This window comes from Sapajus apella, unplaced genomic scaffold (genome assembly GCF_009761245.1).
Source record: "Sapajus apella isolate SASKATOON/1434 unplaced genomic scaffold, GSC_monkey_1.0 scaffold4, whole genome shotgun sequence".
In the NCBI taxonomy this organism is placed as follows: Eukaryota; Metazoa; Chordata; class Mammalia; order Primates; family Cebidae; genus Sapajus; species Sapajus apella.
In genome coordinates, this window is record NW_022436944.1 from 36226543 (window position 1) to 36251349 (window position 24807).

General features: G+C 44.3%; 1 protein-coding gene across 5 annotated transcripts in view; it reads right to left on the reverse strand.

Annotated features, from left to right (window-relative positions):
- Nucleotides 1–4659: 4659 nt before the first annotated feature.
- The window catches only part of METTL6 (methyltransferase like 6), a 34689-nt gene continuing 14541 nt past the window's right edge, over nucleotides 4660–24807 (reverse strand). For 2 of the 5 annotated variants that reach the window (XM_032267118.1, XM_032267111.1), the window contains exon 6: nucleotides 22016–22320. In XM_032267118.1, coding sequence (XP_032123009.1) covers nucleotides 22139–22320 — 182 coding nt within the window. In that variant the 3' untranslated portion in view covers nucleotides 22016–22138. Of the gene's footprint in view, nucleotides 5901–19439; nucleotides 22321–24807 lie in introns of those variants that run through there. The other 3 variants (XM_032267143.1, XM_032267125.1, XM_032267132.1) reach the window with 3 other exon arrangements.

The window sequence follows — 24807 nt, forward strand, 5'->3', positions numbered from 1 at the left end:
CTTGAACCCAGGAGGCAGAGGTTGTGGTGAGCCGAGATCGTGCCATTGCACTCCAACCTGGGCAACAAGACCAAAACTATATTAAAAAAAAAGAAAGAAAGAAAGAAAGAAATTAAGTCAACTAAACCAAATATCTGTGGGCTGACTGTCCTTCAGGCTTCCAGTCTGAGGCCTTCCCAAAGACCCGTTTGCTAGGACTACTGTAACAAAATACTGCAGACTGAGTGGCTTAAATAACAGACATTTATTTTCTGCTGGCTCAAGGTTCCAGCAGGGTTCAGTTTCTGGTGAGGACTCCCTTCCTGGCTTGCAGATGGCCACCCTCTCACTATTTCCTCACATGGCATTTCTTCTGAATGCACAAGCAGGGAGAGAAAGATCTCGTGCCTCTTCCACTTTTTGTTTTTGTTTGAGACGGAGTCTCGCTCTGTTGCCCAGGCTGGAATGCAGTGGTGCAATCTTGGCTCGCTGCAACCTCCGCCTCTCATGTTCAAGCAATTCTCCTGCCTCAGCCTCCTGAGTAGCTGGGATTACAGGTGCCCCCCACCACACCTACCACCACACTCACCTAATTTTTATATTTAGTAGAGACACTACTAGTCCACCATATCAGCCAGGCTGGTCTTAAACTGCTGACCTCAAGTGATCTGCTCGCCTTGGCCTCCCAGAGTGCTGGGATTACAGGTGTGAGCCACCGTGCCTGGCCTCTTCCACTCTGGTAGGACACTACTCTACCAGATCAGGGCCCATCCTTGTGACTTCACCTCATTTAACCTTAATTACTTCTTTCAAAGTGTTATTTCCAGATACAGCTATACTGGGGGTTAGGGCTTCACCATGTGAATATGGTGGTGGGGCTGAAGGGAGGGTGGTGACAAACAATCAATGACCTTCAATTACTACAGTTATTTCACCTGCTGTTAAGTTGTTGCTGACTCCAGAAGACTCTGTTGAAGTATGTTACTAAAGAGCTAATCCCAGAATAGTTTCAGAGCTGGACTATGCTTAACAACTGTGTGATTCAATCACTGTATTTTACACATGGAGAAACTGAGGCCCAGAGAGGCACATCATTCACCCATGCAGAGTGGAGAGGTTATGATTAGAACCAGGGCGTCCAGGCATCCAATCAGAAATAGAGGGTATGTCACCCCTTTTTACTACCACACCTCCTGCAATTCAATAATTCAAGCACAGTCACTGGATGTGAACGATGTGCAGGCATGGTGCCTTACCTGGCACTCAAGGTCTTCTATATTCAGACCATTTTGTGATGTTCACAGCTTTTCTCCATGGCCCTGGGGGAAGGTGATGCTATTAAGAAACCAACAATTAGGCCAGGCGCAGTGGCTAACGCCTGTAATCCCAGCACTTTGGGAGGCCGCGGTGGATGAATCACAAGGTCAGGAATTTAAGACCAGCCTGGCCAACATGGTGAAACCCCATCTCTACTAAAAAAACAAAAAATTAGCTGGGCATAGTGGCGGGTGCTTGTAATCCCAGCTACTGAGGAGGCTGAGGCAGGAGAATTGTTTGAAATCTGGGAGACGGAGGTTGCACTGAGCCAAGATCATACCACTGTACTCCAGCCTGGGTGACAAAGTGAGACTCCATCTAAAAAAAAAAACAAACAAAAAAAAACCAATGATTGTAGGAAGCTTCTGGAACCCCCCACTGGGCTAGAGGGACAAAAAAGAAGAGTTTTCACCCAGAGCCCATGAGCATGAGCCTACTCACAATAAATGCATCTGTAGCGTTGCCGATACTGCCACTACCATGACGATCACTGCCTTTCCCACTGGGCAGGAAGCCAAGAGTTCACCTGTTTGTGCTATTGCAGCAGCCACCAGAGCCACCCCTGCTGCCCTCACCCCCAGCGCCCTAGCATTGCAGGGCCCACAGCTGCCTACCATACCTACTGATAAACATCATAAACAGAAAAAAATGGCCTCTCCCTCCCACCTTCCAACCAACTTCACATAAGTGCCTTCCACTAGCAGAACCTGCCTGGCAAGGAACCCAGCTGACCAGGAAGTTTGGGAAATGCAGTTTCCAGGCTTCTAGCCCCTGAGATCTAGAGGAGAATGTGGGCTGGGTGTGATGACTCACGTCTGTAATCTCAGCACTTTGGGAGGCCAAGGTGGGAGTATCACCTTGAGCCTAGGAGTTTGAGACCAGCCTGAGCAAAATAGTGACAGCCCATCTCCAAAAAAACAAAAGAAGAGAATGTGGAAAGGCAGGAAAAGCCATAGACAATCTCTGGTTATAGTTACTAGGAGGAAGTGAACAGGCAAGAATGTGGTACCTGAAGGGGAAGTCTTAGAATTCAGACATGTCCTACCAGGAATAATCAGCAGTGCTGGGGGTGTCACAAATTCCATCTGGAAGAGACTTTTTTCTCTGGTTTTCTCAACAGAACTAGCCCAGAGGAGAATCTGCTCTTCTGCCTCAGAGGAACAGCTGAAAGAAGCTGAGTACCTCCTCCAGGAGGTCAGAAAATTCTGCTCAGGCCAAGAAGCCGAGAAGCCCAGAGGCGCCGTTCCACACTCAGGCCAGGAACTAGATTGGTCAGCTGGAGCTGCCATGACAGAATGCCACGGTCTAGGTGCCTTTAACAACAGAAATTTGTTTTCTCACACTTCTGGAGGCTGAAGTCCAAGATCAAGGCAGATTTGGCTTCTCCTTAGGCCTCTCTCCGAGACGTGCACGGTCTCCTTCCTGCTGTGTCCTTGTGTGCATGCCATCCCTGGGGCATCTTCCTCCTTTATAAGAATGCCAGTCCTATAAGATTAGGACTCCACCCCTATGGGCTCATTTAATCTTAATTACCTCTTTAAAGGCCTCATCTCCAAACAGAGTCATGGGGGATGGGAGGTTAGGGCTTCAATTTAGAACAATTCAGTCCGTAACAGGAACTGAGTTGATATCTGCAACTCTGAGAATAAACAGACCTCACTTTATTTATTTTTTTGAGAGTCTCTCTCTGTTGCCCAGGCTGGAGTGCAGTGGTGCAATCTCAGTTCACTGCAACCTCCGTCTCCTGTGTTCAAGTGATTCTTGTGCCTCAGCCTCCCAAGTAGCTGGGACTACAGGCATGCACCACTCCTCCCGGCTAATTTTTGTATTTTCAGTAGAGACAGGGTTTCATCGTGTTGGCCAGGCCAATCTTGAACTCCTGACCTCAACGGATCTGCTCGTCTCGGCCTCCCAAAGTGCTGGCATTTCAGGCGTGAGCCCCCGTGCCCAACCCAGAGTCCTAACTTTTAAGCCCTGGTTAGGAATATGCTGAGTCATCCCTGACTCCCACCTCTAGTTTTAATTTACGTTGGTTTGTTCTTCCATTTACTTAACGCCACAAATATTTACTGAGTTCCAATTATGTGCGGGGCACTATACTAGCACTGAGCACATGGGTGTTGACACTGGGCAGGTGACTACAGTGCAATACAACAGAGGCATGCCCACAGTGCTTAGGGTCAGGCTGTTGGTGGGATGCCCTGCAGGCAGAGATGCCAGACAAGGCTTTCTAGAGGACGTGGGATGGGAACCCAGTTCCGAAATGTGAGGCAGAATTAACCGGTTGTGCAGGGGATTTGTTTAATCAGTGGGCCTCGGGAAGGTCCCTATTTGCCTAGACTTGTACAGGAGAGGAAGGTAGGGTTTAAGTAAAACTTTTCTACTCCAGGTGTGGCCCACAGAGGAGGAGTATTAAAATCAGCCGGGAGCTTCTTAGATCGACTCACTGACTCTCAGAGTCCATCCCAGACTTACTGAATTAAAAGCTGCTGTTTAACAAGCTCCCCAGGGCACAGGTGGACATTAAAATTTGGGAACTGCTGATGCAGTGAAATCATATTGCTTCACAGATGGACAAACCAAGGCCCAGAGGGAGCAAGGAATTCTTTTAAGATAATGCAGATAACACAGCATTGACAGGAAAAAAAGGAAAGTCTTAAATCTAAATTGGGGTCGGGCACAGTGGCTCACACCTGTAATCCCAGCACTTTGGGAGGCTGAGGTAGGCAGATCACGAGGTCAGGAGATCGAGACCATGCTGGCAAGCATGGTGAAACCCCGTCTCTTTTAAAAATGCAAAAAATTAGCTGGATGTGGTGGTACATGCCTGTAGTCCCAGCTACTCGGGAGGCTGAGGCAGGTGAATCGCTTGAAACTGGAAGGTAGAGGTTGCAGAGAGCCAAGATTGCACCACTGTGTTCAAGCCTAGGTGACAGAGCGAGACTCTGTCTCAAAAAAAAAAAAATCTAAATTCGACACCCAGCTCCAGTCCGACGGATTCACACATTTGGCAGTCCACCTACAGCCTGGCCAACATGGTGAAACCCTGTCTCTACTAAAAATACAAAAAATTAGCCAGGTGTGGTGGCAGGCGTCTGTAGTCCCAGCTACTCGGCAGGCTGAGGTGGGAGAATAGCTTGAACCTGGGAGGCAGAGGTTGCAGTGAGCTGAGATCGTGCCATTGCACTCTAGTCTGGGCAACAGAACAGGACTCTCAAACCAAACAAGGCAAAAATACCCCAAAGCAGTGTCCAACATACAGTCATAGATAACTCATAGAGTACAAGATTGGCAATTGGCAGAAAAAAGAGACAAATAATAGAATCAGATCTGCAAAGAGTTAAAATATTGAATTATCAGATGTAGACTTTTAAACAAATAGGCTGAATTTATTTTATTTCATTTCATTTATATATATAGATTACAATTAACCTTGTGACGCAAAATTAACTCATAGGCAGTGTACCCAGAGTCAGCCCAAACTTTTTTTTAAGGCAAACTTGTCGATGTTTTCAATGAATTGGAAACTATGAAAGGCAATGTAGTCTATTTTTAAAAGAACCAAATAGAAATAGAAAAAATGTAATAACAAACATATATACATGTGTACATACATATATAAATGCCTACCTACATGCTAACTTCAGCACATAGGTTTGACGACAAAAAAATATAAAACTGAAGCGGGAAGTAGAGAATTGGGAGACAGGACTGGAGAACGTAATTCTGCTGCAGGATAGCAAGCCCCAAAACTGGGGTTTAGCCCTGAAGGTTGTCAGCCTCACCAGGAAGGAATTCAAGGACAAGCCTGTGGTGTTAAACAGCAATCTTACATGAATTGTACCTCTCCTGGCAGAGCAGAGGTAACTCCTAGGCAGTGAGCCCAGAGTCTGCAATGTGTGGGCTGTTGGCAGCTCTATTTATAGCTACTTGTACCCACTTTCAACTACTTGCAAGTTAAGGGGCAAGTTATTTAGAAAGAGCTAAGAAGTTAATGCCCCTTTCCATGACAATGACCCAGAAAATTTGTCGTCATGGAAAGGGGCAGTAACTTCCGGGTCGTTGTCATGACATTTATAAACTGTCATGGCGCTGGGGGGCATGTCCTATGCTAATGAGCAATGAGGGTGGCTAGGGATTGCTTTTGTCACCATCTGCTGGTTTCCGCCGGTTTCTTCACTTCATCCTGTGTGGACCATCTTTCGGTCAGCACGGTTGTGACCAGAAGACAAGTGCTGCCGGTCTCCTTCCTCATTTCCAAGAGACAAAAACATAGGATGTGCAGAGAAATAGGAAAAAGACTTCGAAAACAATTTAAACATCTAATCAACATTTTGTCAGAGACCCAGAAAGAGGAGTGAGAGAATGGGCAGTGACGACGTTGAAGATGGAGTGGCTAGAAAGGGGACCTTCACGGCACCACCCATGAGGAAGGGGCTGCTGTAAAGAGACAGGGGTGGTCGCCATGCTCCTGCAGCCCAGTGGGTTCCTTCTTGGAATCAGAGAATCAAAATAAAAGGGCGAGTTCCACCTCCAGTCTCATTCTTGGCTTCAATATTTCCCCTCCAGATGTCTTTTTCATCTATTTCCAGTAGGTCCTTATTCTATGTGAAAAAATTAAAAATCCGGTGTTTATTTTGGATTTCAAAGACACAGCAGGCACAGTCCCTAGACAAAAATACATAACTCAGTGCTCAAGAAAGAGTTTTGCATTTCCTGGCACTGTGGATGTCAGAGGCACCTGGGCCAGGGAGCAGATCTCTCTGGAGTCTGAGTGGCAGGTCTGCTGCCTGCAATTGTGTGGTTTGTGCACTGTACGAAGATGCCTGCTAAGAGGACAGGGTCCTGAATTCCAGCCGCGGCGCTGCTTGACAAGCTGTGTGCCTCGGCTACGGCCTAACAGAAGGCTGCCTTCTACCAAACTATGAGGCCTGCATTTACCCAGAGCAGGCCCTTTTTCTGTTTTTGCGCAAAAGCTCTCATTGAGTAAAGGCATTCCAACCCAACTGTCCACTGCAGAAGTGTCTAACAAGAGACAAATCCATTCTCAGGTACTTCGCAAAGGCTAACAAAGGCTTTGTAATGGTGTGGTTGCTCCATAGATACTTGTACCCACTTTCAATTACTTGCAAATTAAGGGGCAAGTTAATTTAGTATAGCATGGTTGTAGGGTGGGGCCAACTGTGAGCCCACACTAAGGGGTTTCCTGCCATGTGTGGCTGCCATGCTAAAGTCAAGACAGTGTCAGCAAACCCAGATGGCTGGTCATCTTACTCTTGGAGCTCCCTGGAGTTTGGGAGCTTTTGACTGTCACTACACAAAGGACTGAATTCTTGATGTTGTCCTTTCCCTTCCCCTGTTGCTCCCTTGCCTTGCACACCTTGTGCTGACACTTACGTTTGTAGGGCACAGACCATGTTGTAGCAGGAAAAATTCTCCCCATACAAAGTTTGCATCTAATGGGGATGTTCCCGTGTCAACTCCTCAGTCACCATGGCTGATTTGGAAAGTCCCTTCTTTTCTCCCCACACTAATGCTCCTACAGGGTCGGCTTATCTACTACTTTTTTACTCTGTGCAGCATCCTGTTCTCTAACTCCCCCCTGCATTACCTCAGAGCACCATGTCTCACTTTTTGGATTTCTGGATATAACCAGTTCATTTCCTAATCTGAACCCTCCAAGTTCTACCTCTGACCTTCTGGCTGTTGTACAGAAAAGTACTAATATTTTATGGCCAGGTATGGTGACTCAGGCTTGTAATCCCAGCATCCCAGCACTTTGGGAGGCTGAGGCAGGAGGCTCACTTGAAACCAAGAATTCTTTTTTTTTTTTTTTTTTTTTTTGAGACAGAGTCTCTCATTCTTTCACCCAGGCTGGAGTGAAGTGGCGCAATCTCGGCTCACTGCAACCTCTGCCTTCTGGTTCAGGCAATTATCCTGCTTCAGCCTCCCAAGTAGCTGGGACTACAGGCATGTGCCACCATATCTGGCTAATTTTTGTATTTTTAGTAGAGATGGGGTTTTGACATGTTGGTCTGGAACTCCTGACCTCAGATGGTCCACCCGCCTCAGCCTCCTAAAGTGCTGGGATTATAGGCGTGAGCCATCATGCCCGGCAAAGCCATGAGTTCTTTTTCTTTTTTTTCTTCTTATTTTTTTCAGAAGTATGTGATGAGAGAAGCCAGAAGTTTAAGACCAGCCTGGGCAACATAATGAGACCCCATCTCTACAAAAAGTAGTAAAAATTAGCTGATGTGTGCATGTAGTCCTAGCTACTCAGGCAACTGAGGTGGGACAATTTCTTGAGCCCAGGAGTTAAGGCTGCAGTGCGCTATGATTGCACCACTGAACTCCAGCCTGAGTGCAAGAGCAAGACCCTGTCTCTCTAACAACGACAACAGAAAAGCTGAATGAAAATATTTTAGGCCGGGCGTGGTGGCTCATGCCTGTAATCCCAACACTTCGGAAGGCCAAGGTGGACAGATTACCTGAGGTCAGGAGTTCAAGACCAGCCTGGCCAATATGGTGAGACCCACTCACCATACATACTAAAATTACAAAAATTAGCTGGGCATGGTGATGCGTGCCTGTAATCCCAGCTACTTGGGAGGCTGAGGCAGAAGAATTGCTTGAACCTAGGAGGCGGAGGTTGCAGTGAGCTGAGATCATGCCACTTCACTCCAGCCTGGGTGACAGAATGAGACTCTGTCTCAGAAAAGTAAAATAAAATATTTTATTTTATTTTATGATACTGAATTTCTTGCCAGTTTATTTTTCTGTACATATTTTTATATAGTTCAGAACAGATTGTATACTTTCATATTTAGCTTTTTTTAACCTAACATTATAATGTGAACATTCTATTAAAATGTTGAAAACATTGTTTTCCCTAGACACAATGTTCATTGACTATATTCTGCTCCATCATATGGCTGTATCTTAGCTTGACCATTCCCCTACCAGTCATCTACACCAGGGTCAACAAACTTTTCCTTAAAGGTCCAGAGAGCCAGGCACGGTGGCTCACACCTGTAATCCCTGCACTTTGGGAGGCTGAGGCAGGAGGATCACTTGAGCCCAGGAGTTTTGAGACCAGCCTGGGCAACATAGCAAGTGCCATTTCTCCAAAAAAATAAATAAATAAAAGGTCCAGATAGTAAATATTTTAGGCTTTGTTGGCCATATAGCCTCTGCCCTTGTAGCATGAAAAGAGCCATAAGCCATAAACAATACATATATGGGTGCGGCTGTATTTCATACAACTTTGCCAAAATCCCAGGAGGATTAGGTGATTCTGTGGGTCATGAAACCAAGTCCAAAGCATGTACCACTCACTATAGGACATCTAATAAGTTGAGAAACAAGGGGTTGAGGCAAGGAAAGTGACTTTCATCCAGAGAGCCAGCAAACCAAGAAAATGGCAGAGTAGAGTCCTAAAGAACCATTTTAAGTCAATACAAATTTCAGGTTCCTTTTGTGTGAGGGGAACGTGGAAGAGGGAGAGAGTTGAGGTCAAGAAGTGACCAGTGATCACAGACACCTGGGTGGCAGCAAACGTCCAAGGAGGTGATGAAACTTTGTCCTTGGTCAGGTCACAAGGCTCTTATAAATTTTTAACATCACATTATTACTTGCATGCAGCCTCCTTATCTCCTCAGGGGTTAGTTTTGGAGGAGGCACTATTACTATCGTTGCTTTAAAGTTAAACTATAAACTATTTTCCTCCCATAGTTAGCTTGGCCTATGTGCAATATAAACAAAAGCAGTTAACCTAAAAGTTATAGGTTATCCCTCCAGGGGATCAGGAGCAAAATGGAGTTAGTCACGCTAGGCTTCCTTGTCACAAAGTTAGACGGAGTCTCACTTTGTCATCCAGGCTGGAGTGTAGTGGTGTGATCTTGGCTCACTGCAACCTCCGCCTCCTGGGTTCAAGCAATTCTCCTGCCCCAGCCTCCCGAGTAGCTGGGATTACAGGCGCACGCCACCGCACTGAGTTAATTTTTGTGTACTTAGTAGAGACAAGTTGGCCAGGCTGGTCTCGAACTCCTGACCTTAAGTGATCCACCTGCCTCTGCCTCCCAAAGTGCTGGGATTACAGGAATGAGCCACTGCACCTGACCCGATGCTGAGAATTTACTTTCTTTGTGCAGTGGGCAGGAAGAACCTGTCAGGCAGTTACAATAAGAGTTCCAGGCCATAGCTCACACCTGTAATACCAGCACTTTGAAAGGCCAAGACAGGCTGATCACATGAGCCCAGAAGTTGCAGACCAGCCTAGGCAACATGGTAAAACCACATCTCTATTAAAAAAAAAAAAGTGTAAAAATTTAGCCAGGCATGGTGGCATGTAACTGTAGTCCTAGCTACTTGGGAGTCTGAGGTGGGAGGATCATCTGAGCCTAGGAAGTTGAGGCTGCAGGGAGCCATAATCATGTCAGAGGTGTTTGAACCACAATGACTGCATCTTGAATAGGGGCTGGGTAAAATAAGGCCGAGGCCTACTGGGCTGCATTCCCAGGAGGTTAGTATTCTAAGTCACAGGATAAGTCAGCACAACGTACAGGTCACAAACACCTTGCTGACAAAAGGATGTGGTAAAGAAGCCAGCCAAAACCCACCAAAAACCAAGATGGCAAGGAAAGTGCCCCCGTTGGTCCTCACTGCTCATGATACGCTAATTAAATACATTAGCATGCAAAAAGACACGCCCACCAGTGCCATGGCTGTTTACAAATGCCATGGCAATGTCAGGAAGTTACCCTATATAGTCTAAAACGGGAAGAACCCTCAGTTCCAGGAATTGCCCACCCTTTCCCCCCTACCCTAAGAACTCATGAATAATCCACCCCTTGTTTAGCATGCAATCAAGAAATAACCATAAAAATAGCCAACTAGCAGCCCTCAATCTGCTCTGCCTACAGAGTAGCCATTCTTTTATTTCTTTACTTTCTTAACTTGCTTTCACTTTACTCAAATTCTTACTTTCCCAAAGTCTTTTTTACTCGAGCTCCAAGAACCCTCTCTTGGGGTCTGCATTGGGACACCTTTTCAGTAACAATCGTACCACTGCACTCCAGCCTAGGTGACAGGATTGAGACACTGTCTCAAGAAAAAAAAAGGAGTGTCAGGAGAAACCGTGTGTGTGTGTGTGTGTGTGTGTGTGTGTGTGTGTTGGAGGTGTGTGTGTGTGTGTTGGAGGTGGTGGGGGTTGTCCTGGAAACCGTGTGTGTGTGTGTGTGTGTGTGTGTCTGTGTGTGTCTGTGTGTTGGAGGTGTGTGTTGGAGGGGTGTGTGTGTGTGTTGGAGGTGGTGTGGGTAGTACTAGAAACCGTGTGTGTGTGTGTGTATGTGTGTGTGTGTGTATGTGGGTTTGTGGGTATGTGGGTGTGGGTGTGTGCTAGAGGTGGTAGGGATAGTCCTGGAAGTGTTAGGGAATCATTAAATAAATAATTCAGTTAAGTAAATTTCCCTAAACTATAGAATAAACATTTCCAAAATCATAGCAGCCATGGAGAACCCAGCCAGACAGGTGAAAATATCCTGTCCAAGGCACCTCACCATGACATTCAGGGGCTGGAGGACTGGAATGTTGGGGCTAAAAACATCACCCTAAAATATGTCTGTGGAAGACAAAAATAGGCCACCTCAAAAAATATTTTGGCATATTTTGAGATGGCTATTCTGAGAAACTGAAGACACGAGAATAGCTCTGAAAAAAATCTTTTTGTGAAAGAAATTTACAAAAGAATTTTGTAAAAGAAAATCTACATTAGCAAACAGCAGATGCAGTCAGAGGCTTTCTCTGAGGCCTCCTTATCTGCCTAGAGATGGAGCGAGGAAAAATCATATCACAGAAAGAAGAGGTAATGGGTGGACACCTCCCAGATAGAGATGGCTACAAGCGGCCCCATTCTGAAGGGTGCTACCTGAGAGATTTTGTCTGCATAGGACAACCTTTGTGGGCTGTGCATTTCCTCCCATCTCCCTTCAATAATTTGTGCCATTACCTCCTCTCTCCGCATCCCCACCAAGTGCAGCACCAAGTGTTCCCTCTCCACACCCTTTCTGCACCTCACCAAGCACCGGGTCCCCTATGCCTTTCTGTGGCCTCAAGATGGTATGCAAACTGGCCCTTCTAGGAGTTTCATATTTTGTGAGGCCCCCATGCATATGTGCACATAATAAATTTGTATGTCTGTCCTCTTGTTAATCAGCCTACTGTCAAGTTTATTCCAGAGGCTCAAATTACTGAACCTTCAGAGAGTGAATGAAAAGTTCCCCTTTCCCCTATAGAAAAAAGAAAATATCCTAAAAGAACCCATTTTCTTATTTCTGGGAGATATCATTTAGCTCATGGTGGATAAGAATCTTACATGTTGAAACAGCATTTCTACTAGAATTGTCACAAGGATTTAGTTCACTTAAGAAGTTCAGAAAGAAGTTCTACGGATGCTAGACTGCTTTATTTTTTTGGTAATGTAAAAGTAATAAAGGGCCATTACAGAAAACAGGAATTTCAGAAAAGTATAAAGAAGAAAAAGTAACAGCTATAATTGAACAACCCTGAAATACATGCTGTAACTGTTTTGGATTGCTTCCTTCCTGCAAGTGAAGTTTTTTCCCCCATATATCATCTCCCTATCCTTTAATAATATTTATCATTAAACATAACTGAAACTATACTTGTGTACAGTTTCGGAGTGCTGGAGTGCCATGGTTGGATATCAGCTCACTGCAGCCTCAACTTACCCAGGCTCAGGCGATCCTCCCACCTCAGCTTCCCAAGTAGCCAGGACTACGGTCACGCACCACCATACCCAGATCAGTTTTGTACTTTTTGTAGAGACAGGATTTCACCATATTGTCCAGGCTGGTCTTGAATTCCTGGGCTCAATTGATCCACCAACCTCAGCCTCCCAAAGTGCTGGGAATACAGGCATGAGACACTTGTGTCTGGACCAGTTTTATAATGTTTATGAACATGACATTATGAGCATTTTCTACTTTTTAATGATTGATTGACTGATACTAATTATACTATAATTTATATAACCAATCTCCTAATTTATTTTTTATTTTTGAGATGCAGTCTTGCTTTGTCATCCAGGATGGAGTACAGCGACGTAATCTCTCTGCTTCCTGGGTTCAAGCAATTCTCCTGCCTCAGCCTCCTGAGCAGCTGGGACTACAGGCACCAGCCACCTTGCCCGGCTAATTTTTGTATTTTTAGTAGAGATGGAGTTTGACCATGTTGGCCAGTCTGGTCTCAAACTCCTGACTGCAGGTGATCCACCCGCCTCAGCCTTCCAAAATTCTAGATTACAGGCGTGAGGCATGGTGCCCAGCCCAATCTTCTCTTTTTAGACATTTGAGCTGTTGCCATTTTTTCACTGTTCTAAATAACATCATGATGAAAATCTAAATAGCATCATGATGAAAATGTCTGGAAGTTACCTTATATGGTCTAAAGCAGGAAGGAACCCTTAGTTCTGAGGATTGTATAAACACCTCTGATTACTAAATTGGATTGCAAAACATTCCAGAGTAAAGATCAGATATAGATTTAAGGCGTTTGATATATGATGAATACTTGTGTTCTAGATCTGTCCTGTACAATATGGTAGCCACTAGCCACATGCGGCTATTGTCATAATTTTGTCCCAGGAAGGTGGCTCACACCTGTGATCCCAGCACTTTCCAAGATGGGCAGATCACTTGAGGTCAGGAGTTTGAGACTAGACTTACTAACACAGTGAAGCTTAGTCTCTACCAAAAAATACAAAAATTAGCCAAGCATGGTGGTGCACACCTTAGTCCCAGCTACTCGGGAGGCTGAGGCATGAGAACTGCTTGAATCCAGAAGGGGGAGGTTGTAGCGAGCCGAGATCACACCATTAGGCACTCTAGCCTGGGTGACAGGGTAAAACCTTGTCTCAAAAAAAAAAAAAAGTGTATATACACTTTGGTCGGCTGAGGCAGGCAGATAGCCTGAGATCAGGAGTTCAAGACCTGGCTGGACAGCATAGCGAAAACCCTGTCTCTACAAAAAATTTTTTAAATTAACTGGGTGTGATGGCACGTGCCTGTAGTCCCAGCTACTCAGGAGGCTGAGGTAGGAGAAGAGCCTGAGCCTCAAAGGTGGAGGATACAGTGAGCCATGTTCATGAAAAAAAAAAAAGGTCACAAAGACCCTGCTAATAAGACAGTTTGCAGTAAAGAAGCCAGTCAAAACCTACCAAAACCAAGATGGTGATGAAAGTGACTTCTGGTCATCCTCAATGCTCAAAGTACACTAATTATAATGTATTACATGTATTTTGTATTTTGGGCACGGTAAAACACACATCCACCAGTGCCATGACAGTTTACAAATGTCTGGAAGTTATTCTATATGGTCTAAAGCAGGAAGGAACCCTTAGTTCTGAGGATTGCCCACCCCTTTTTCAGAATACTCATGAATAATCTACCCTTTATTTAGCATATGATCAAGAAATAACTAAGTATACTCAGTTGAGCCCATGCCACTACCGTGACTACAGAGTAGCCATTCTTTTGTTTCTTTACTTCTCTAATAATTTTACTTTCACTTTATTCTATGAACCCGCCCCGAGTTCTTTCTTGCATGAGGTCCAAGAACCCTCTCCTGGGGTCTGGATCAGGACCTCTTTCTAGTAACACAGTGGGTTCATTTTGCTTGCTTCCCAGATAGAGCCAATCTATCAAGGCAGAGGAACTGCAATGGGGAGAGACTTTCATTCCCAGCTGAATGAGAGACCAGAGTTTTATTACTCAAAACAGTCTCTCCACAAATTCGGAGACTAGGGTTTTTCTTTTCTTTCCTTTTTTCAAGAATAGTTTGGCAGGCAGGGGCCAGGGAGTGGGGAGCCCATTGGTTGGGTCAGAGATTAGATCTTATGGAGTTGAAGCTATCCTCTTGGGCTGAAGTGATTCCTGGGTGGGGACCATAGGAACAGTTGGCAGGTCCGAGTGGCAGTCATCAGAAATGCAAAAACCTGACCAGGTATGGTGGCACTTTGACAGGCTGAGGCAGGCAAATCACCTGAAGTCAGGAGTTTGAGATTGGCCTGGCCAACACGGTGAAACCCCATCTCCACTAAAAATAAAAAGATTAGCCAGGTGTGGTGGCACATGCCTGTAATCCCAGTTACTTGGGAGTCTGAGGCAGGAGGATCACTGCTCTCCCAACTCCTGGTCTCAAGCGATTTTCATGTCCTCAGCCTCCCAAAGGGCAGGGATTAAAGGTATGAGCCAACGTGCCTGGCCTCGTTTAATTTATAATTATTTCTATTTAGAATTGACCATTTTGCCCACTTTGCTAGCAGTTTACTTCAGGAATTGTCTCATTTTGCCAATCCTGGTATTTTCCTTATAGATCTAGACATGTTTGGCAGCATGCTCCAAGGAGCTATGTGTAATGTTCTCATCTCCATGGCCATGCCCCAGACCAGGGAATGTAACAACGCCTCTACTGTGAAAATGTGGAAATATTCTTTCCAAATGACAATGGCAGTTATGGCACTCATGTTTTCCACAGCTGTTCTTCCTCTTTTTTCTTCTGCTGGTTTTCTGTTTGTATTTGGTTTCCTACTATATCTTACTCTGGCTGGGTGAACATATGACTGGAGCTGTTTCTCCACCTTCCTGCACATGCGCATGTTACTGGGAAGGGGTCCCAATGCAGACTTCAAGAGAGGGTTCTTGGATCTACCACAATAATTCAGTCCATAAAGTGAAAGCAAGTTTATTAGGAAGGTAAAGGAATAAAAAATGGTTACGCCACAGAACAGCCCGGAGGGCGGCTGGTTACCCATTTTTATGGTTATTTCTTGATGATATGCTAAACAAGGGGTGGATTATTCAGGCCTCCCCTTTTTAGACCATATAGGGCAACTTGCTGACATTGCCATAGCATTTGTAAACTGTCATGGCGCCAGTGGGAGTGTAGCAGTGAGGATGACGAGAGGTCACTCTTGTCGTTATCTTGGTTTTGCTGGAATTTATCTGGCTTCCTTATTACAACCTGTTTTATAAGCAAGGTCTTTATGACCTATATCTTATGCTGACCTCCTATCTCATCCTGTGTCTAAGAATGCCTTAACCTCCTGGGAATGCAGCCCAGCAGGTCTCAGCCTCATTTCACTCAGCCCCTATTCAAAATGGAGTTGCTGTGGTTCAAATGCCTCTGATACCACACTATCCCCTCATCCCAACCCTGCACTCCAGCCAGAGTGACCCCAGAGTGCCCTGAACCCAGCTGGTACCTATTGAACACTATTTAATGAAATATCACACATTTGAGAAGGATAGGAAGGAAAAGTGAAAAACATCTATTATTTTATTTTATTTTTTGAGACAGAGTTTTACCCTTGTCACCCAGGCTGGAGTGTGGTGACACAATCTCAGCTCACTGCAACCTCCGCCTCCCAGGTTCAAGTGATTCACCTGCCTCAGCCTCCCGAGCACCTGGGATTACAGATGCATACCACCAAGCCCGGCTAATTTTTTTTTTTTTTTTTTTGTATTTTTAGTAGAGACAGGGTTTCACCATGTTGGTCAGGCTGGTCTCAAACTCCTGGTGATCCACTGCCTCAGCCTCCCAAAGTGCTGAGAATACAGGCGTTAACCACAGTGCCCGGCCCTTCTTTTAAAATTTTTATATTTTTAAAGACAAGGTCCTGCTATGTTGCTTAGGCTGAAATGCAGTGGCTGGTTTATTCACAGGTGAGATCATAGTGCACTGTAGCCTTGAACACCTGGCCTCCAGTGATTCTCCTGCCTCAGCCTCCTAAGTAGCTGGGACTACAGGCATGTGCTACTGTGTTCTACTTATTTTATTTTTAATAAAGCATTTGGTTTCAGTTGCAGAACTTATTTAAATTTGTGAGAAATGTCTGCTTCCCAATAGAGAACATGACCCTGAAAATCAGTCTCGGTTTACTTACTTCCCAATTTTCTCTTCCTTAGTTGACAACTGTGAAATAGAGAACCAAATGCTATCAAAGATAGCTATAAATAATATTTGTGTGAGGCAGACAATTATCTGGGCTGCAGTCCCTTCTTTGCTTTGGCTTTCATTCCAAACAACAGTAAAAGCAAATCCACAAAACCATTTGGGAATAGGAAGTGCAATGGGGTATTTACTCACAGGAAAAAATTAGGACCCTGATTGGTGTCCAGCACGTATTCATGCTCCCCAGTGTGTGGGGGGTCTTGCAGACATCTTTCAAGCCCATCACAGACATTGCCTTAAAATGCTTCCCAGATTTAACTGAAAGCAAACACTTTCAGTAGGTAAAGCAGACTGAACGTTGGGTAAAAGCACCCTTCTTTCTTTCTTTTTTTCTTTTTCGCCCTATCAACCCAGCTTTTCTGACTCCAGGAAGAACCAGGAAGAGAAGGCCAAAAGCACCCTTCTTTATAATCGCCAGTGAGGCCAAAATTGATCTTATGAACTCACAAGCTGATCTAGAAAGCACATTTGCAATAAATATTTCCATGCTCTTCAGTGACAATTAAAATGGACACTATATAACTAATTAAGATGGGATTGATCTTATGAGTTCATAAGTTGATCTAGAAAACACATTTTTAACAAATATTTTCCATACTCCATAATAACAATAAAAAATGGACACTATGTAACTAATTAAGATGGGAGTAGAAGGCCAATAAGAACATTTAGTGTCTAGCACCACCTTGTGGTGCTACATGCAAATCCTGAGCCCTTGAAAGGACCCCGAGATTAAACCTTCTTGAAAAAGAGTTGGTTCGTGAGGGGCTCCACCATTTCGATGTAACAACATACTTTCTGGAGAAATATAAAATAATAGAAATAACTAGCACTTGACTGGTACTTTATAGTAAACCAAGCACTCCCATCTGAATTATCTCATTTAATCCTGGCAGCAGCCCTGACAGGTACGAGGTACTAAGATCTCAGTCTTAGACATGTGAAGTCTGAAGTTCAAAGAAGTTGGTAGTTTGTACTGGGCAAGTTTTGCACTTGAACCCATTTATTCATATTCCAAATCCTGTAATAAAATTGTATTAGTACTATTGTATGGAATATATATATATATATCTCACTATACTATATGTATTAATATATGTGAAAAGTTCAAAAGAAACATTTAGTGCTATATAGGATATTTTAATATAATATAGTATTTCTATTATTTTTTATAGTACTTTTAGCCCGTATTCACCTCATTTCTGGGGGCTGTTTTCTGTCTGTGAAGACAGGGCAATACTGGTTGACTCTTTGTGGTCTTTATGATTCCACAGAGTTTTGCTACTAAACCCACCATGGTCTTGCTTTCCTGGGCCCTAAGCACCCAAACAGTGGGAGAACCTGATCCTCTGTTGTCTTAATTTGGGGTGCACTGATGGAAATGTGCCCAGGGAGAATGAACAAAACGACATAGAGGCAGTGAGACCGAAGTCATTTTTATGTTTGGCCTTTAAAATGCTTGTGAACCAATCTACTGTCTCATAGTTAAAATACTGAAGGACTGCGTCACCTCATTAATTTAACAAGAAGTACATTTTACAATCAACATATCTTAAAGTTGTCAGCTGCCTGAGTGGGCCCACTTCCAATCCTGGCCCACCCATGAAAAAAAAATCTTGTTATAATTTTTTTTTTTTAAACAAAATCTCACTCTGTCACCCAGGCTGGAGTGCAATGGCACAATTTTGGCTCGGTGCGACTACCACCTCCCAGGTTCAGGCGATTCTCCTGCCATGTTGGGCAAGCTGGTCTCGAACTCCTAACCTCAGGTGATCCACCCACCTCGGCCTCCCAAAGTGCTAGGATTACAGGCATGAGCCACCACATCCAGCTTCAGCTTTAAATATTCTAAATGAAAACTTCTGCAGCCTGGCTTTATGGGATTAGAATCTGGGGCCATAACTACTCCTGTGGGTAGAGACAACTCCAAGTTGTGTTTGGAGGAAACCGCTGGCCCCATTCACAGGTGTACCCCCAGCCAGCACTGGCAAAGGAAGAGGGCTTCATCAACCTGTTTTGCTTTCTCTGAAGTCATTCCTACTCATCTCTTGGCCAGACGGTCTGCCCAATACCTGCCCTTCTAAGGGAGAAGAACCTAGACCTCCTGGTTCTTAGATTCACATCAAACCCTCCACTGAGAACACTATTGATAGAAGACTGCCAAAAGGACCAACAGCCTGTTAAGTCTACTAGAAATTCTAAAACCCACCTAGACCATCTCATTTCAGTCCTCTCTAGCTACAAAGTATTTGATTAGTCCTTTAGGGATATCTATGTTATGCAACATTATCAGAAACAATGCTTTGATACTTGTGTTTATTATCGGTAAAGCTGTTAAGTTTGCTATGTTATAGTGTTCTCTTTATGGGAACTAGAGGGAAAGGTTCCTTAGGTCTCCAGATTAGGTGTAGCAGCCTCAGGTTTATCGCATGGAGCCTGGACTTGATCTTGTTTCCCTCTTTACACTGACTACTAGGAAGCAAAATTGGTTATTTATCCTTAAGTTTATAAGACCTCCTGTAATGCAGTGTGTGTGGATAAGGTTACTTTCCTGGGCTCAACTTATTTTTTCCTTTAGCCCAGTTTCCTTACTTAAAATCATGTAATTTTTGTATTTTTGTAAGTTGTCCTTGAACTCTTTGTGGGAGAATTTTAAATAGAAGAAAAACTACTTTCTGTTGTTAGCCTTCAGAATAGAGGACATCCTTGCGGGGACAGTGACTGGAATGAGACACAGAGATGGGGAGGTTTCTGGGGTGCCAGTCACACTGGACGCATCACACAGGTGTGCTCACTTTGTGATGTCAGTGAGTTAAATATTTATGATTTGTACACTTTTCCGTATGTATAACTTTTATGCTCAAAAAATGAAGATTGAGGGAAATGATACTTATGTGCCATATATATGTACTTCCTTTAATCCTCTGAACACTTTTGAGTTAGTAGTTATCCCCATTATAAAAACGAGGAATGTGAGGTTCAAACAGGTTAAGGAATGAGGCCAAAATTCCAAGTAACTTCTGATAACAAAAGCACAGGCTTATCCTACTATACTACACTACACACTACGCTACGCTACGCTACACTACACTATACTATATTGCTCCTTGCTCCTTTTTTTTTTTTAATTGGAGACAGGGTCTCGCTCTGCACCCAGGCTGTAATACAGTGGAGTGATAATGGCTCACTCCATTGCTGCAGCCTCTAACTCCTAAGCTCATGCAATCCTTTAACCTCAGTCTCCTGAGTAGCTGGGACTACAGGAGTACACCACTACACCTGGCTAATTTTCTTTTTTTTTTTTTTTTTTTTTTTTTTTTCCATAGAGATGGGGTCTTGCTACATCACCCAAGCTCCCACTTTTCTACTTTAAATGGCCTGTCTTTATCCAGCTAGCCACTAAAATCCAAGAAACATTGACCAGACTTAGCAGAGACACAAGTGAAAGGACTACTGTGGAGGGGATAGCATCTGGAGCTGAAGCTGAAGTGGGGTTCACTTGGTGGATGGGGCTTTGGGAGAGAGCACTGGACTGAAAGCAGGGACCTTGAGGCTGCTTTTGGGCAGGGCTGGACTCTCACTGTGAGAAGGCCAGTGAGGACCCCTTTAGGTCCTCTTTCTTTATAAGTTCTATCAGCGCCTTCCAAGAAGTTGAGGACTGATGGCAGAATCACAAAGCCCAGCAAGCACAGTCTGAGCCCTGCTGCCTGTCCCTCTTCTCTTCAGGAGCCAGGGGGATTTATTCTGATTGTACAGTAACTATGACTATTATCAAACCCTTCAATCTGGAACCCATCCTCCAGACGTGGTTGGAGTTGAAGGGCCCAGGCCTGCTGCACACAGTCCAGTTACGTACTCAAGACGGTGTTCTCACAAACAGCTTTCTACAGAAAGGCAAACAGAAAGGTTTACAGGCTTAACTCTTGTGAGCAGGACAAAAGAACTTGGATTTTACTTCACAGAGGAAAAGTCATTATAAGGCAATGATTGGGAAGCAGGTCAGTAGACCAACTTAGGGATTTTCCCATATTCCACAACACTAGCTACACGGCTTTGGGCTCATCATTTACCTTTTGCTACTGCTTCCTCATTTACCAAGAGGGAGCTGGAACAGTCCATTCTAACGCCCCTCTCAACTCTGAAATTCTAACTCTAAACTAGACACCAGCCATCTTAGAGAAGCAGCACTGGACAAATGGAGCAGAGGGGAGGACAGGTGGTAGCCATCCCCTCTCTCTCCCAGGGCAAACAGTGTGGCAAGGAACTGGCCCAATGATAGGGGGTCTCAACAATCAGGCAGGGAGCCATGGAGAGTTCTTGAGCACAGACAGAGCAAAAGTGGTATTTGTGGAAAACTGGTTTTGAGAAATATATAAATGAACTAAAGTAGAGACCAATGGGCAAATATGACACTGGAAAAAGAAGAGAGAACAATCCTTTAGGCTAAAAATATGTATGAGTATCTTATTTTAGTCTACTTGGCCTCATTTTTCTCCACACTGTCCGTTTGACATGCTGCCTGGAGGAGGGGAACACTCACAGAGTCACATGAGTAATGACACGGATCTCTACGTACTACGGACTCCTTAGGCTTTTCTTTGTGGAATTTTACAGTGAACGACATGGCTAAATTATGTCATTCTATAAAACTTTCATTACTTTTCAGGCCTTGAAGTTTTATTTACAGGTCCTTAACACACACACATACACTTCCTATTCTTTAATACAAAAAGTACATAGTAGTTCCCCCTTATCTGTGGGAGATATGTTTCAAAACCCCCAGTGGTGGCCTGAAATCACAGATGGCACCAAATCCTAACAAAAGAACAATTTTAACAATATACTGTAATAAAGCTATGTGAATGTGATATCTCCTTCAAAATATCTTTTTTTTTTTTTGAGACACATTCTCGCTTTGTTGCCCAGGCTGCAGTGCAATAGCATGATCTCGACTTACTGCAACCTCCACCTTCCAGGCTCAAGCCATCCTCCCACCCCAGCTGGGACTACAGCCACATGCCACCATGTCTGGCTAATTTTTGTATTTTCTATAGAGACAGGGTTTCACCATGTTGCCCACACTGGTCTTGAACGCCTGGGCGTTCTCCTGGCCTCAGCCTCCCAAAATGCTGGGGTTATAGTCATGAGCCTATAACTTACCTCAAAATATCTAAGTAACTGACTGCTGTTGAAAACAGGTAATTGAAACTGTGTTACGTGAAACCATGGATAAAGGTGGACTACCACACCTACTCATTAAAAAAAATTAAGGGCCAGGCATGGTGGCCGACACCTGTAGTCCTAACTACTCAGGAGCCTGAGACAGGAGGATTACTAGAGCCCAGGGAGGTCAAGGCTACAATGAGCTGCAATCACACCATTGCACTCCAGCCTGAACACCACAAGATCCTGTCTCAAAAAATATATAAAGTAAAAAGAGTAATTTTATTTATTTATTTATTTATTTATGAAACAGGGTCTCACTCTGTTGCCCAGGCTGAGTGCAGTGGCATGATCTCGGCTCAATGCAACCTCCGCCTCTCAGCTTCAAGCGACTCTCCTGCCTCAGCCTCCCAAGTAGCTGGGATTACACACACCCGCCACCGTGCCCGGCTAATTTTTTTGTATTTTTAGTACAGATGGGGTTTCAACATGTTGGCTAGGTTGGTCTCGAACTCCTGGCCTCAGGTGATCCCCCCACCTCGGCCTCCCAAAGTGCTGGGATTACAGGCATGAGCCACCGTGCCCGGCCAAAACAGTAATTTTAAATTTCCTCTTCAAGGGGAGGTATGAATGCCATCCTCATGAAAGGTCAGGACTTACGATCCAGGCCCAGGATCACAGGAGATGGGTTCTTAGGAGGCTTTTGAAATTTGCTCTGAAGGAAAACTCTCGGCACACACAGGCCTTCTTTTTTATTCACCGTCTCTCGAAACACATACTCGTTTACCACTTCTTCATAACCTGTGTCCATAAAGAGCTGGGCCAGGAATGCTGTAAGACAAGTATCAACAATGCTCAAAAGTCTTGACAATACTACATTTGCTTTGCAGTCCTTGAGGAGGAGGACTAGAGGGCTGACAATACTTTAATATTTTTTAATGAAAACCTCAGAGCTAAAATGTAAAGGTTTTGATTAGAGAACTAATACACTCCTTGTCCTCTTCTACCCAAAAAGAAACCTTTAATTAAACAATTTAATCAGAACAAGGTGAAGAACAACCTGGTGTGTGCATCTTGCCCTATTATGAATTCTCAAATACAAAAGCCTGAGTAAAAAGAAACAATTTCAAATTGGTTATATTCCTTTTTTTTTTTTTTTTGAGATGGAGCCTGCTCTGTCTCCCAGGCTGGAGTGCAGTGGCACAATCTCAGCTCACTACAACTTCCACCTCCTGGGTTCAAGCAATTCTTCTGCTTCAGCCTCTCAAGTAGCTGGGACTACAGGTGCACGCCACCACGCCCAGCTAATTTTTGTATCCTTAGTAGAGACGGGGTTTCAACATATTGGCCAGGCTGGTCTCAAACTGCTGACCTAGCAATCCATCCACCTCAGCCTCCCAAAGTGTTGGGATTACAGGCGTGAGCCACCACGCCTGGCCTATATTCCTCTTTTAAATTAAATATTCTTTTTTTTTTGAGACAGAACGTGGCTCTGTCACCCAGGCTAGAGTGCAACCTCTGCCTCCTTGGCTTAAGTGATCCTTCTGCCTCAGCCTCTTAAGTAGCTGGGACTACAGGTACACACTACCATGCCTGGTTAATTTTATTTGTATTTTTAGTAGACACAGGGTTTCACCATGTTGGCCAGGCTGGTCTCAAACCCATGACCTCAAATGATCCACCTATCTTGACCTCCCAAAGTGCTGAGATTACAGGTGTGAACCACTGTGCCTGGTTGATTATATTCCTTTTTAAAATTTATCTTATTATTTCCCATCTCCGAACAAAAACATAAAAATTGGCAACATTCCTACAAGGTCTGCATGTGCTCAATTTGTGTACCTCAAACATCTTATTCTTCCTAACACGAAGGAGGAAAATCTGTGATCAGAGTGGAGAAACACATCCAATGGTGACCTAGCTGCAGGAAAATCTAACCCAAATAATACATCCCTACACATTAAATGAAACAAGTAGGATAAATGGCTAGGCAGCAAAAATAAAGACTCTGACTAAGAGCACTGCTCCAGAGAACATGCTCTGAAGCACTTTGTAGGTATCACTGCATCTTCTCAAGATTTACAATTGGTTTAGATGTTATGAATTAAAACCGCTTTTGAATTTTAACCTATTTTAATAATTTTGCAGGTTTTTTTTTGTTTTGTTCTGTTTTATTTGAGACAGGTTTCTCACCTTGTCGCCAGGCTGGAGTGCAGTGGCATGATCACAGCTCACTGCAACCTCTATCTTCTGGGGCCAAACAATCCTCTTGCCTCAGCCTCCTACGCAGCTGGGACCACAAGTGCATGCTACCAATCCTGGCTAACATATTTTTTTAAATTTTTAGTAGAGACAAAGTTTCACTGTTGCCCAGGCTGGTACTGAACTCCTGAGCTCAAGTGATCCTCCTGCCTCAGCCTCCCAAATAATTTTGCAGCTTTAATAGTAACCACTCAATTTTAGCTCATTTTGGTATCTAAAAGAATATTTCATTTCAAGATGAAAAATGTTTGTTAAAATAGAGGTTAAGAAGGTAATTATCTCCCGGTCTAGATGATTAGGCAGACTTTGTTCAAGACACCTAAAAGACTGAAATAATGTTCCACATTTTCTTATCGAAAATGACTTTTTTTTTTTTTGAGATGGAGTTTCACTCTTGTTGCCCAGGCTGGAGTGCAATGGCGCTATCTCAGCTCGCCACAACCTCTGCCTCCTAGGTTCAAGCCATTGTCCTGCCTCAGCCTCCCAAGTAGCTGGGATTACAGGCATGCGCCATCATGCTCGGCTAATTTTGTATTTTCAGAGACGGGGTTTCTCCATGTTGGTCAGGCTGGTCTCGAGCTCCCGACCTCAGGTGATCCACCTGCCTCGGCCTCCCAAAGCACTGGGATTTTAGGCGTGAGCCACCATGCCTGGCCAAAAATGACTTTTTAAATACCTCCTTGGGGCTGGGACATGGTGTCTCATGTCTACAGTCCCACAACTTTGGGAGGCTGAGGTGGGCAGATCACTTGAGACCAGGAGTTTAAGACCAGCCTGGCCAATAAGGCAAAACCCCATCTCTACTAAAAATACAAAAATTAGCTGGGTGTGGTGGCACACACTTGTAATTCCTGCTACTTAGGAGGCTGAGGCATGAGAATCACTTCAGCCTGGGTGGTAAAGGTTGCAGTGAGCTAAGATAATACCACTGCACTCCAGTGTGGGCAACAGAATAAGAATCTGTCCGGTGGCTCAAGCCTGTAATCCCAGCACTTTGGGAGGCCGAGGCGGGTGGATCACGAGGTCAAGAGATCGAGACCATCCTGGTCAACATGG